Source organism: Chiloscyllium plagiosum, chromosome 20 (genome assembly GCF_004010195.1).
Source record: "Chiloscyllium plagiosum isolate BGI_BamShark_2017 chromosome 20, ASM401019v2, whole genome shotgun sequence".
NCBI classification, from domain to species: domain Eukaryota; kingdom Metazoa; phylum Chordata; class Chondrichthyes; order Orectolobiformes; family Hemiscylliidae; genus Chiloscyllium; species Chiloscyllium plagiosum.
Genome location: NC_057729.1, coordinates 22,056,430 through 22,070,307, shown reverse-complemented (window position 1 = coordinate 22,070,307; position 13,878 = coordinate 22,056,430). Strand labels below are relative to the sequence as shown.

The window sequence follows — 13,878 nt, the reverse complement described above, 5'->3', positions numbered from 1 at the left end:
ATCAGCTATACTTCTCCCATTCATTGTTCTCATCTTCCTCCTTGGAAGATTGTTCCAACTATCCTAGCACTTCAGTATCCATCATTTTCTCACAGAAGATTTTTTTAAGTTGCATTGATTATCATAATTTATCAAGAATTATTGACATTTAGTTCCACCACCTTTTCAGACATAATGATGTTAATGTACATTCACAACTAATTCTGGCTTGAACCTTTTTGAAGGTTCATCAATAGTTTTTGCAGTGGTGTTGTCAACCTGAGATCAAAGATGTAACTGTGCACTCACTGTTCAGTCACAGTGGTCATTTTTAATGGTAGTAACCTCGTTCCTGCTTTGGGAACATACACTCTGTTAGAAGTAAAAGAAACCTCAAGTATTATAATAATCACTCTGGAAAAAGGATGGATTGCAGTTAAAAATTACTGTCTCTGGAAAAACAACCAGTTTGCATGAGCCACAGCATAATTGGGATGTCAAGTTCATTGACAAAGCATAGAATTATTTTTCTCTTATGGACTTAAACATTTTCCCAACTCCATCTCCCCTCCCATAACATGTATGTAAGTTTTTAATAATAAAACTAAGTCCTTATTTTTATTAATTTAAGAGAACTGATTGGCAGATTTCTTAATTTAGCTTTACATACTGTCAAGAACATATGGAATTAAAAATACACATCTTTTAAAAATACAATACTCCATTATAGCCAACCTCAGGAGAAGAAAAGAGAAAATTATATACCCTTTCAGACCTTATTAGCATACGTAATAACAATGTGTTAATTTTTAATCTTTGAAACAAAATATTATATAAAACCAAACAATCTGTGCGGACTATTCATTATCTTAAAGTTAATCATTACGTTCCAGTAAGTGACAATTATTAATTATCATTTTTAATGACTTATCATTTCTATTTGGCAGAATAAGGGTAATTGGGGAAATTTGTGTTACTATGGAATTTTGGAGCTCAGTTCAGTTACTTACCATCTCTGCATTACCTCCTTCTTCATTGTAGTTGATCAAAGTCCACATAGGCTCATTAGAAGGTAAGGAATGTTGAGCCTTCTTGTTTGAAAACTCACAAAATACTAGCAAACACAATCCCACTGCAAAGTTCAAAAGAAGTGAATGAAATGAGTTCATCATTCCCCATTTAAAAAAGGGCTCAATCTCATTTGATTGTTAAATTATTAGACATCCTTTCATATTTATTTTAAACAATAGAATAACATAGTATGATGACACATTATATTCATACAGCAGCTTAATTGGAATATCATAATTCTCTTCACAGGAGCATTACAAATCAAATATGATGCCCAGTCAAAGGTATTTTTTTAATAGGAGGAAGACATAGTGGAGTGACAGAGAGATTAGAAAGTAAATTCAAGTAGGTAGAGCTTCAGCAGCTCAACACAGCCACCAGCATGGCAATTAAAACCAGGAATGCTCAAGTGGCCAGAATTAAATAAACACAGATATCTCAGAGAGCTCTGAGGCTGGAAAAGCTTACAAAGCTAAGGAGGGCAAAGCTGTATAGGGATTCAAAAACAAGGTTTTTAACATATGGTGATTGAAATATTCTAATATCATAGGCATGAAAATATCACTAATATTTTGTTATGAAAGAAAGGTAATAGCTTCACAGTAAAAACATATATGCAAATATTTGTAAATTGACTCCATTACGTTAGATTTGAAGATATTAAACATCCAGATATTTGCAAATGGTTGAAAACCTTAAAATAGCACAAACCTTTTTCTACTGCATGTACATTATTACCACGTGAGATTCTAACTTTGTGTGGCAATGTATACTTACAGAGCAAACATAATAATCCAACAAAAAACATTCCAATTGCAGCTCCATATAAATTAGCTGTTGCAGGCTTTAGATCAGGGCATGTTTTCCCATCTAGACAATGGCATATGCGCAGATTCAAAAAACAGTTCTGGGCAATTCCCTGTCTATCTTGGATTTTGAAAGGCACAGTGTAGTTTCCAACAGGCATTTTCTTTTCCATCACAAGCTGAGCACTGTGATCTGACACAATAAAATATCAAATGAAAATAATATTAGCGCACCGGCAAGGTGATAACTTTCCACATCAGTTATTACTCATATCTCCAAGTCGCAAGGAAAAGATTAGATAGATTCCTTACAGTGTGGAAACAGGTCCTGCGGACCAACAAGTCCACACCGACCATCCGAAGAGTAACCCACCCAGCCAAATTCCCCTACACTTACCCCTGACTAATGCACCTAACACTATGGCCAATTCACCTGACCTGCACATCTTTGGATTGTGGGAGGAAACCAGACCGTCCGGAGGAAACACATGCAGACACAGGGAGAATGTGCAAACTCCACACAGATAGTCACCTGAGGCTGGAATCAAACCTGGGACCCTGGTGCTGTGAGCCAGCAGTGCTAACCACTGAGATAACTTTATTGAAAATGTATCGAAAAGTGATAAAAATGTTCTACACTGATTATACATGTCCTCTTATGCCTTGCTTTCTGGCTCATTATTGGTATTTATTTATTGAACTCACATTGGCTGGACAGGTTATCTTTAAAGATTATCAGTACTGGAAGAAGATGTAACAATGCCTTATTGCACAGGACCTGTTCTACATTTCCTTGGATATTAAATCAAAATGATCTCATCTAAAAATGAAAATATTTCATATACTGGTAATTTGAAATATTATTTTGTTGGTTTTCCTCACAGATGCAAGAACAAGTCATGACTGAATTGTTCTACAGAATGCAAACATGTACTCAATGAGCGGAGTGACCTTATTTTGCGTCATTTGACTCCATGGGCTGAATTGTATTGAACACCAGGGGATGGGCTAGAATGGCAGAAGATCCAGAAAAGTAAGAAGGAGCTAGGTCAAATCATTTCCATGTTCAGGGAATTTTATAGTGTCCAGCAACCCTTCCAGCGGCCACGTAATTTATAAATTTCTGTAAAACCCATGAGGTGTGAGGATGTCCTGCTGCCCACCCTCAACAGCTGACAACACACATTTTCTTCCTATGTTAGGTTCTCTGCCCAATCAGGCCTAGCACTCCATTAGATGCTGCCTGACACGCAGAATGCTACCAGCATTTTCAGTTTTCTTTCAATATTACATCTACTTTCTTACAATATGTACCTGTTGCTCTACGCAATTTCCAATTGTTCTTTATATGCTGTTCGTTGTCCAACAGCATAAATGTGAAGGGACCACTGTAGGGATCGAGGTCATCATCCCGTGCTGCAACAGTTACAAATGGGACTTCACCATCATCACACATCTCTTGGTGTATATTGACAAGATATGGCAGGTTGTCATTGATATCAATCAGAAAAAGAGACATTGTGCCAGTTCCTGTGGTAGGTCTCTCACCTGCAGTGAACAAAAGACATGAGTCAGTACAAAAAAATAACTGATATCACTCAAAGATTTCTTTGGAGAGTGGTCACTCTGTTAGCAAGAGTGGGCCAAGAAATTTTAATCCACTTGGCAAATCCTAAAACCAAGTTCCTCAAAGACAATTACTCATAACAATAATAATTAGAACAACAAAGAAAAAGGTTTATATTTATATAGCATCTTTAATCTAATAAAAGTTTCAAAGCATTCTGCAGAAGCATTAAAAATAATAACATTGAGCCAAATAAGGAAATGCTAGGTCAGCTGATCACAAGCTTGTAGCTTTTCGGAAGTATCTTAAAGAGGAAAGGGAGTAAATAGTTAGAGATGTTTAACAAAGAATTTCCACACAAAACGTCAAATTAACTGAAAGCACAGCTACTAATGTTGGAGCAACTAAAACTAAGCATGTTCAAGAAACCAACATTAGATGCAGAGGCAGGTTGTGGGGCTGAAAGAGATGACAGAGACAGGTGAATCATTTGACAATAAATATGAGAATTTTAAAATCAATGCATTGCTTCACTTTGACAAAGTAGGTCACTGAGTACGGCAGTGATAAATGAATACTACGCAAAATGTAAGTAAGGGCAACGGCATCAGAGTTTTCGGTAGTCTCAAGGTTTTGGAGAATAGAATGTGGGAAACCAGCTAACAATAGAATAGTCAAATTTACCAGTAACAAAGGAATGAATGATGATATTGGGAGATTTCAGCCTAGGCTGTGATGACGTTGAGTGATGTCATTGAGATGTGATGGCATATCATAGTAATGTTGCAAATATTTTGTTGGAGGTCACCTTGGTGTGAATATGACAGCAATATAGTGAACAGTCTAGTTTGATCTCAAATAATAGCCAGGAAGTGACATGGAATTGGTAGCTGGGGAACAAATTACTGCAAAACAGCTGGTAGCAAATCACCAGTTTACTTAAGACACCTTTCAGAATTCAAAATATGATTACAGGCAAAAAAAATGGGCAACTGCACAGAACTATTTTCATCTCACCACCAGCCCATTTATCAGCAAGTTAACAAAACAACAAATATATATTAAAAACCTATTGCCAAAAAAAGGTATGCAAGCTTTTGGAGCAGAACATAATGGATGCAACCAGTACCTCATTCCCCAAAGAGACAAAATGCTTTCAACAATTTCAGACATGAAACAGAACATGCAGTTTGGAAACCAGCATTTAAAGAGATGGCAAGATGACATAAAACTTTTCACTGCTAGTCTCTTCATGACCCCCTTTAAGGTTACTTCTCCCCACCAAATGACACATTTTTGATTAGGAATAACAAGTTTCTAATACTATTTACAGAATACATCTCTAATCCTCAAAATACAATATTAGCCAATTCCATTAAAATATATGCTTCTATTACATATATTTTTCCATTGATGCGTGGGCTGGGTTTCATTTCAGGACCAGAGCCATTTTGAATCTCAAACTCACACCACATTGCTGCCTGATGTCCAACATAGTTTTCAAAGGTGCGCCAAATTAGTAGTCCAGTGATGAAAGTAGCATCCAAATACAGGTAGTGGACATAGTAAGAGGGAAGTCAGACTCACCTGGCTTAAATCCCATATCCTCATTTTCCCTGTGCCACTTCTTTAAGTCTGGAGCTCAATGTGTTCTAATGTTAACTCATTCAAGCATCCATCACCTACCTGATGCAATGAGAAGAGACTGCTTGTAGTGTGCCACTCAAGTCCACTACCACCGCTTGAAATGACCCAGTTACAAAATAGCTTTTTGACAATCTCCCAGCTACTGGTAGATTGTGCCTTCTCAAGTGGCAGGGCCTGGGGTTCTCCTCCATAAATGTGCACAAATTAGCAACTCATTGCATTCATTGATACAGGTTCGGATGACACTGATTCTCTGACCTGTTCAAGATGTTGTATTTTTCTGATAAATCCAATGATGAGTGCATCCCCTTTGTATCCTCCTTGCCCCTCAGTAAACCCCTTCAAATCCTCAGGATAAAAGGACTGCGTTGATTGTTGGAATGACAGCTCTTCATTGCTGCTGTTACTGACTCTGAGATGGTGAACTGCCTCTTCAAGGATGGTCTCACTTGCCACTCACCGCATCATAATGGCTGTCCTGACAGCCCCTGTTTTGCTCCACTAATATATCCACACAGCAAACTCTCAGTTAGTTCTACTCAAGCCAAAGCTACTTTCTGTCTATGCATGAGTGCTATCATTTCCTTTCATTAGAAGCTTCTATGTCAGGATCCCCACTGCACTACTGTCTCCTCCCTATGGACATACTTGTGATCTTGCATGGACCCTATACTTCCCTCCAGTATCTCATTTTTCATTTTGATGAACTCTCAATATATTTCTATGAATCTATGATGAATCACCCACAACTTTCGGGTAAGTTGCTAGAGCCCACTGTTTGACAGCTCACCTTCACAAATCCATTTTGTCCTTGTATGAAATTGGATGGATTATGGCAGGAATTGTGGCAGAGTCATGTGAGAAATCCAGCATGGTTTAGCTTGATGTCAGGTTCAACCCACTGCATCTTTTGAACAAGTTCCAGACATTGAGGACAGATTCTCATTACGTAATAGCGTGTTGCTTGTTTATTGCTTATTAACAACCTTATTGACTGCATATCTTCCTTTATCAGTATACAGATCCTTAACCTACCACTGCTGTGAGCAATCTAAACCCAGAAATCTTCGACATGGAAATCAGAACGGGTATCAGACAACTTCAGTACACCACTGATGTTACCATGCAACAGCATCTGTGGACATGATCCTTGGGCAATAGTCACATACAGCCCTCATCCACTGGCATCTGAAACTGTATCAGTTTCCTCATGGCACCCCTCCTAACCACTTGCAGGACACTTAGGAAGTACAGATCTGCATTACAAGGCAAGTAACATTGAAAGGCTGCTGTTAGGGCACTTTTTGCACAAGGATATAGGATAAGGACTCAGCTTTTGGGTTGGATCAGGCGACAGCTCAGGGTTCCTCGCTCACTTACAGCCGACCTGAATGTTCACAACCTTCCTACCTTGCCTTGCCTATCAGTGCAGTCACACACCGGCCTTGTTGGTCAGCAGTCCTCAGTCAAGGACGTGAACATCTAGCTGCTAAGCAATCTGCTGCTTCCCTCTCACATCTGCACCTTAAGCCAACAGCATAGATATTAAACACTCTGTATGTGCCACAGGCAAACATCCATTTCTCAGAGTCTCTGGGGAGTCATCCTCAACAAAATGCAGTTTTTGGTAGGTGGTGGCATACTGGTAATCCAGAATCCCCTAATGTCTTGGGAACATGGGTTCAAACACCACATGGCAGATGGTGAAATTTTATTTCAATAAAATTTTAGAATAAACAGCTAGCTTAATTGTCACCATTCTAAGATCATTGTAAAAACTCATTGAGTTCATTAATGTCCCTTGGGAAGGAAATCTGCCATCCTTACCAGGCCTCGCTTATATGTGACTGTAGAAGTACTAGAATAATAGTAATAGAAGTATCAAAAATAAGACTGAAATAGACCATTTAGCCTAACGAGGCTGATCATCCAACCGAGTACCCTGTTCCAACATTTTCCACTTACCCTTACATACTCAGAATTATATCTAACATCTTCCTGAAAACCTTCAATGATTTTCCTTCAATCATTTTCTGCGGCATAAAATTCCACAGGCACAACACACTGTGGGTGAAGAAATGTCTCCTCATCCCAGTCTTTAATGGACAACCCGGGGTCTTATACTGTGACCCCTGGTTCTGGACTCCACAGTCACCAGGAATATCTTTTCAGTGTTTGCCCTGTCGAGTCATGTTAGAGTTTTGTAGGTTTCTATGAGATCATCCTCATTCTGATGAAGTTCAGTGTAAAAGGTCATAACCATCCAGTCGCTCTTCAATTCCTGATGAAGGGCTGATTCCCAAAATGTTGAGTCTCCTGCTCCTCGGATATTGCCTGACCTGCTGTGTTTTCCAGGCTCACATTCTCGACAGTCGCTCTTCATACATCAATCCTGCCATTTCAGGAATCAGTTTGGTTAACCTTTGTTTCTCTCCCTCCATACCTAGAACAGATAAGGATACCAAAACAGGCAATATGGTGGCTCAGTGGTTAGTACTCCTGCCTCACAGCACCAGGGACCTGGGTTTAACTCCACCCTCGGGTGACTGCTGTATAGAGATTGTACATCCTCCATGTATTCGGGCAGATTTCCTCCAGGTGCTCTTGTTCCCTCCCACAGTCCAAAGATGTGCAGGTCAGATGGATTGGCCATGCTAAATTGTCCATACGTGTCCAGGGATGTGCAGACTAAGTGGGTTAGCCATTAGAAATGAGTGTGACTCTAGGTGAGATGCTCTTCAGAGAGTTGGTGTGGATGCGATGGGCAAAATGGCCTGTTTCCACACTGTAGGGATTGTATGAAAACTGTACACAATACTCCAGGTCCTTTTTCACCACAGCCTTGTACAATTTCAGCAACATATTTCAGCACTTGTACTCAAATCCATTCGCTATTAAGGCCAACATACATTTGCCTTCTTCACCTGCATACTTACTTTCAATGACTGATTACAAGGACACCCAGATCTCACTGCACCTCCCCCTTTTCCTAATCTACCATCATTCACATAATAATCTGCCCTTCCTGTTTTTGCTACCAAAGTGGGGGACAACGTCACATTTATCCACACTATATTTAGTTTGCTGTGCATTTTTCCACACACTCAACTTGTCAATTACAAAGTGTCTTTGTGCCCTTCTCACAGCTCACCCATATACCCAGCTTTGTGTCATCTTTAAACTTTGAGATATTAAATTTAGTTTCCTCCTCTAAATCATTAATATATAGACTACGAGGAGCTGGGGTCCAAGGACTCATCCTGTGATACCCCTCACTGCCTGTCATTCAGAAAAATACTTGTTAATTCTATCTCTTTGTTTCCTATCTGCTCACCAGTTCTTTATCTATATCAGTATATTAACTCCAATCTTATGTGCACTTTCAATCCTGTGTGCTTTAATCTTTAATGCTAATCTCTTACTTGGAACCTTATAAAAGTCTTCTATAAGTTATGGTTGACTCAGCCATGTTGTTATTATTAACACAACAATTCAACAGCCAATATGGTTGACACTTAACTACCCTCTGGTCAATTAAAGATGGGGAATAAATTTCTGCCTATTCATTAACGCTAACATCCAACAAACAAAGTCAAAAACAAGAAATCCATGGAGACATCCATCAGTCATGAGCCCTGGCTCATGAAGTCAAGCATAGCTTCTGATACCAGTCAAAGGAATTGGCCACAGTCAGGCATCTGGTCAGGGTATTCCCAATCAGAGGGTCTATACATCAATAATCCAGAAGGTTTTCAAGCTCAGTCTGGTGGCTCCACAAGTGGCAAGTCTGAGGCTAGGGCTAATGCAGTCAGGGAGCTGTACAGTCACCGGTCAATAGTCTGGGCACTTCTCATCCAGGCTTGTTCAGTTAGCTCACTCAGTGCATCAGGTTTATCCGGGGAGAGAGAGAGAGAGAGAGAGGGAGAGGGAGAGGGAGAGGGAGGTAGTGAGAGAGATAGGGAGAGATAGATAGGGAGAGAGAGATAAGGAGCCTTTCAAGAGCAGTAAAATTACACACAGACCAGTCGGATCCCTAATCTCTGGTAATTTGAATTTAGTACCTCCTCGTGTGCTGTATACCCCCTTAGCAACATATTGCTGACCATTTCATTCAGCACCAATACTTTTGCATACAGAGTCCTGGGAAAAAAATAGAAATGTTCAACCAAGAGTGATGATGGCATCCTTTGCCCCATATATATCATTTTCATCTTCCTTTAACATGTTGCAACAGAGTTGATTCATGGTGCACCCTGTATTGATATGAGGTTAGAGATCATGCTGGCAGTTACATTCAGAAACACAATCAAATGGATCTATTGCAAAACCTTTAACTTTTATCCAAGAGTTCGACTTTATATCCAGTACACTATCTTCCGTACCGATACTATGCTCTCAAAAAAGGATTTTCTTCTCTCCCTTCCACAAAGTTTCACCGTTCTCCCACATTCCACTGCTGGAGTGGGGTAGCCTATTGGCCTTAAAAGTTTCACTGAGGAATGCCAGGAGCTTTTGTGCCTGGACAGCCCAGGCATACTGAGAGTTACTAATGAGTGGCAAGTGGACCATTCTCAGCTTAAACTTTGGGAGGGGAGCAGGCGATATCAAGGTTGAAGGACAACCAGCTCTGTAATGTCCTGAGAAGAAACCTTTGAGAGGCCTGTGTGTGGTTTCTTGAGTGACTGGGCACCATCCTATCTCCTTATGAGAAAGAGACACCTGAAGTAAGCACCAGGTTCCAGGCTCCCTGTTATGAGGTTAGCGTTCCCTGTCACCAGCCTCTGGTCATGAGGTCTGATGCCTGGGGTAATGGAGTGCAGGGCTGAAAATGTGTTGCTGGAAAAGCGCAGCAGGTCAGGCAGCATCCAAGGAACAGGAGAATCAACGTTTCGGGCATAAGCCCTTCTTCAGGAGTGGTGCAGGTTCATGCACATCCCAACAAATCTTCAGGGTGCTGGACATGGCTTTCCATGGCATTTGCCAACTTGTCCATGGAGGAAGACGGCAATCACATGCTTGAGGTAGCTGGGTCCTCATGAAAAACCGGCACTCCTGCAGTGTCTCGGCTATGAAAGATGTTCTGTCCTACAATACCTCTTGTTGCTCCCTGCCCAGTTGGACAAAGTCCCTAATTGCTGACATCACAGGGTCATCTCCTACCTGGCACTGAGAGATGCCTGGTCTCCTTCAGCCCTCCAAATGTCAACAACCTGTGTGCTTCTTCCTCAACCAGATGTGGATCAGTGAGGTGCTCACCAGCTTGTGCCCCCCAAAGTTCCCAGACAAGTGAGTGGGCAGCACTAAGTCCATTCAAGGTTTACGATGGGAGGTGGGGGGTGAAAGAGCGAGTAAGGGAAGATGTGGTATATAGAGTGGTAGAGCATGGCCTTTTGTGGTAGGTGGATGCAGTAGTAGGGTTAGAATGAGTGTGAGGCAGAGTTGAGAGTGTGGTGCTGGAAAAGCACAGCTGGTGAGGAAGCATCCAAGGAGCATGTGAATCGATGTTTCAAGCTCTTATCAGGAAGCTTATGCTCGAAAAGTTGATTCTCTTGCTCCTTGGATGCTGCCTGACCGGCTGTGCTTTTCTAGCACCACAATCTCGACTCTGATCTCCAGCATCTGCAGTCCTCACTTTCTCCTGAGTATGAGGCAGCAGAATGAAGCATGTGGCACTTAACTTACCCATTTAAGTATGCAATCTGTAAACTGATATTTTCAGAAGACAACTTACCATCCTCAACTGCATAAACAAGTAATGTATAGAAACTGTTATTCACATAAGGTGATTCACGATCCAATGTTTTTACTGTTGAGACAACACCAGTGTCAGCATCTACTGTAAACCATTCAGCTGGGTCAGATCCTCGAACATATCTTTCACAGAAAAAGACACATAAGGGTTTAATCAAGAACATGAAACATTAATTGCTAACAAATTTCATTTTTTTATGTGTTACAGTTAGAGAAATTGAAACTATTTGACTTCACAAACTAGCCCAAGGGATCAGAATCAAACTATCTGAAGTATTTTTTAAAATTTATCTAATATTTATTTTACTTTATTTTATTTCATCTCCCACAGGATAATGATGATGATTATAGTTGTCCCATGGTCAGGGATTACAGTTGATTGGTGAGTTATTGATAAATTCCTTCAACGACTTTGTGGAAGAATGGAAAATCTCCTTTTTAATTACATTACCATATTTTCAAAATCAAGGTAACTCTAAAGACAAGATGATCTAAAACCCATCAGGTTCATTTGTGTTCTTTAGGGAAGGTAATCTGTCATCGTTATCTGGTCTGACCTCTCTGTAACTCCTGACCCACAGTAATGTGGTTGATTCTTAATTATCCTCTGGACTATCAGGGATGGGTAATAAATGCTGGCCTAGTAGGTAATGCCTATATCTGTTACTGAATAAAACACAACTAGATAGCACTTGGCTGGAACAGATTAATCCTTTCATTTTGGCAAACAGAATACCTTGGGCCATTTTGGATATGGTCAGGTAGATGCTAATGCCCTGAAACATATCTGTAGTTTGACTAGGTGAGGAATAGATCTACAACACTACAGCAGTAATGTTGTCAAAGTCATAGTGCTCTATACAATCAACCACTTCTTGACGTCACCAGAGGTGAATTAAATTGGCTAGGCGGTCAATTATTCAAATTCGTAAATGAAGAGGAACTACTTCCATCGGACTCAGGTTTAAGGGGATTGAGAAAAAAATCAATTATATCATGAGAAATAAACTGCTTTACACTGGTTACAATCTCAAAAACACTGTCTGAGATATCAGTGTTCAACATATATGTTTCCCTCTTTTTCAACATCGGTGTGTTGGTTCGTGACAAGTCCTTCTACTCCCTGTATAGAACCAGAATTGATCTATTATTCAATAGGCAAAGCATATTTAGACATAATGAAAAAAATTGTAGTAATATACAATCCTACTCTTGTTAATGGTCAATTCAGCTTTGACTGGGTAGATCTATCACAACTCTGTGCTAGCAGCATCTCAATGTGAGAAAGAAATATACGCCAATCCATGATATCTTATGATTATTTTTCCTGAAGCTAGTTCCTTACATTATCATATTTATTGCATTTAGTTTCTCGATTTACTAGGATTTGAATTTGCAAGCTCTGGGTTGTTAGCCCAGCAGCATAAACATAGCACTAAACTGGAACTCCTTTCTTAGCAGCACATCTCAACACCACGAAGACTACAGCAGTTCAAGCAGGCAGTTTACCACCGACTTCTCCAGGGCAATTTAAAATGAGCAATAAATGCTGGATTAGACAGCAACACTCTCATCCCATGAACAAAATGCAAAGTTGCTTATTTTTGAGCTAACTCCTTTTTCATCAATTGTTTCAAGGTAAAAAGTGTTATTACTGTTTAGGAACATGATAGATAATATTTGGTGGAAATGAATTAGGAAATAAATTGCATTGGTGTGGTAGTTGGCCTATTTGCCACTCCTGATATATTATGATAGCTGCCAACTCTACAAGTATGTGACACAAGTTAAGGGTTATTTGAAGTTGTTCACTACTACCAATCTTCCTTTGTCAAGACTGGCAGGAATTTTCCATTTTTTGTTAACGTGCTTTGTCAAATAAACTTCCTATGAGTTGGACCAGCCAGCCTGGTCACAGACAGCAACCCAGTTCAGCATTGTGATACAGGTGAAGCAGGATGACCACCAGTGTAGCAAGAAAGTTAACGATCACTTGGGCTCTGCAAGGATAATCCTCCCTACCTCACACTCACAGGGCCAGAACCCACTCTAACTCTGCCACTGCACACTCAGCTTGCCAAAACTCATAGACTGCAATTCACTATTGCATCTCCACTCAACGGCTTTCACCTACCTCAAGTTCTCAAACTACTTATCCGTTCCTTCCAGTTCACTCACTGGAGACACATTACTATCTCTCTTGCTCATGCATCCCCACTAACTGGTCTTCCATCATATGCCAACCCTCTCTTTGTCTCAATGCAGGAAAGATTTGTCCATAATTAGGCCAAGAGATCCAAAACTGGCAAAGGTGAATCAGTAAGCTACATTGTATTGCTCTTCCATTAATGACTTCATGAAAGTGCACTGAGAAGCACAGGAGCAGTAGGCCAGTTTGTCAGAGACACTCAGTAATTTGGATTGAAGGATGGTGGAGTTCACCAGCATTACTAATATTATGATTTCTGTAGAATGTGTACATCTGGCCTACTCTGTGGACATGCTGATGACCACTTTGGAGATCTAAATCCAACACATTCCATGCCTGTACTCTAATTTCTAGCTACACATGCACAACATCAATGGCAAAGTGAGACAAGATGAGAAATGTCAACCTCACTCTGAGTGCCCTTTCCTGTCTGGGGGCTACAGTGGTGTCAGCAGGAACCAGTAGAAGAAGCAACTAAATGCAGAACACCTGAAGCTTCTTCTCAGGACACTGCAGAGTAACTCAGTCTCTCCAGCACACCTCTGCTTTTGATTCTGAAGTGTGCTTGAAGTCCCACGCAAGGAGGGGGTGTGGCTATGCTTGTGCAGGACTAGGCTCTCTAGATCAAAAGACACCAAAAATAACCACTAAAGCCTTCCAGGCAAATAGGACTAACCGCACAGTAGGCTCCCTCCACCGCTGCTGCAGAAGTCAGGACTGTCGGAGACAGAGAAAATAGTAAACTTAAAGAGGGCACATATATATCATGGGTGACATAACCTTGTAGATGATCTTTCCCCTTTGTAAATATATGTTCACTACGCTGTTAAAATGTGTACCATCATATA

The 13,878-nt window shown here is 40.4% G+C and overlaps 1 protein-coding gene across 1 annotated transcript in view; it reads right to left on the bottom strand.

Moving 5' to 3' along the window:
• Positions 1-13,878, bottom strand: part of LOC122560072 (cadherin-like protein 26) — an 84,252-nt gene that overhangs the window by 30,167 nt on the left and 40,207 nt on the right. The window contains exons 9-12 of the mRNA XM_043710282.1: positions 10,802-10,944; positions 3,171-3,404; positions 1,828-2,049; positions 990-1,111 (exon numbers count right to left, since the gene is read on the bottom strand). Of these exons, the coding sequence (XP_043566217.1) occupies positions 990-1,111; positions 1,828-2,049; positions 3,171-3,404; positions 10,802-10,944 (721 nt within the window). The remainder of the gene's footprint in view (positions 1-989; positions 1,112-1,827; positions 2,050-3,170; positions 3,405-10,801; positions 10,945-13,878) is intronic.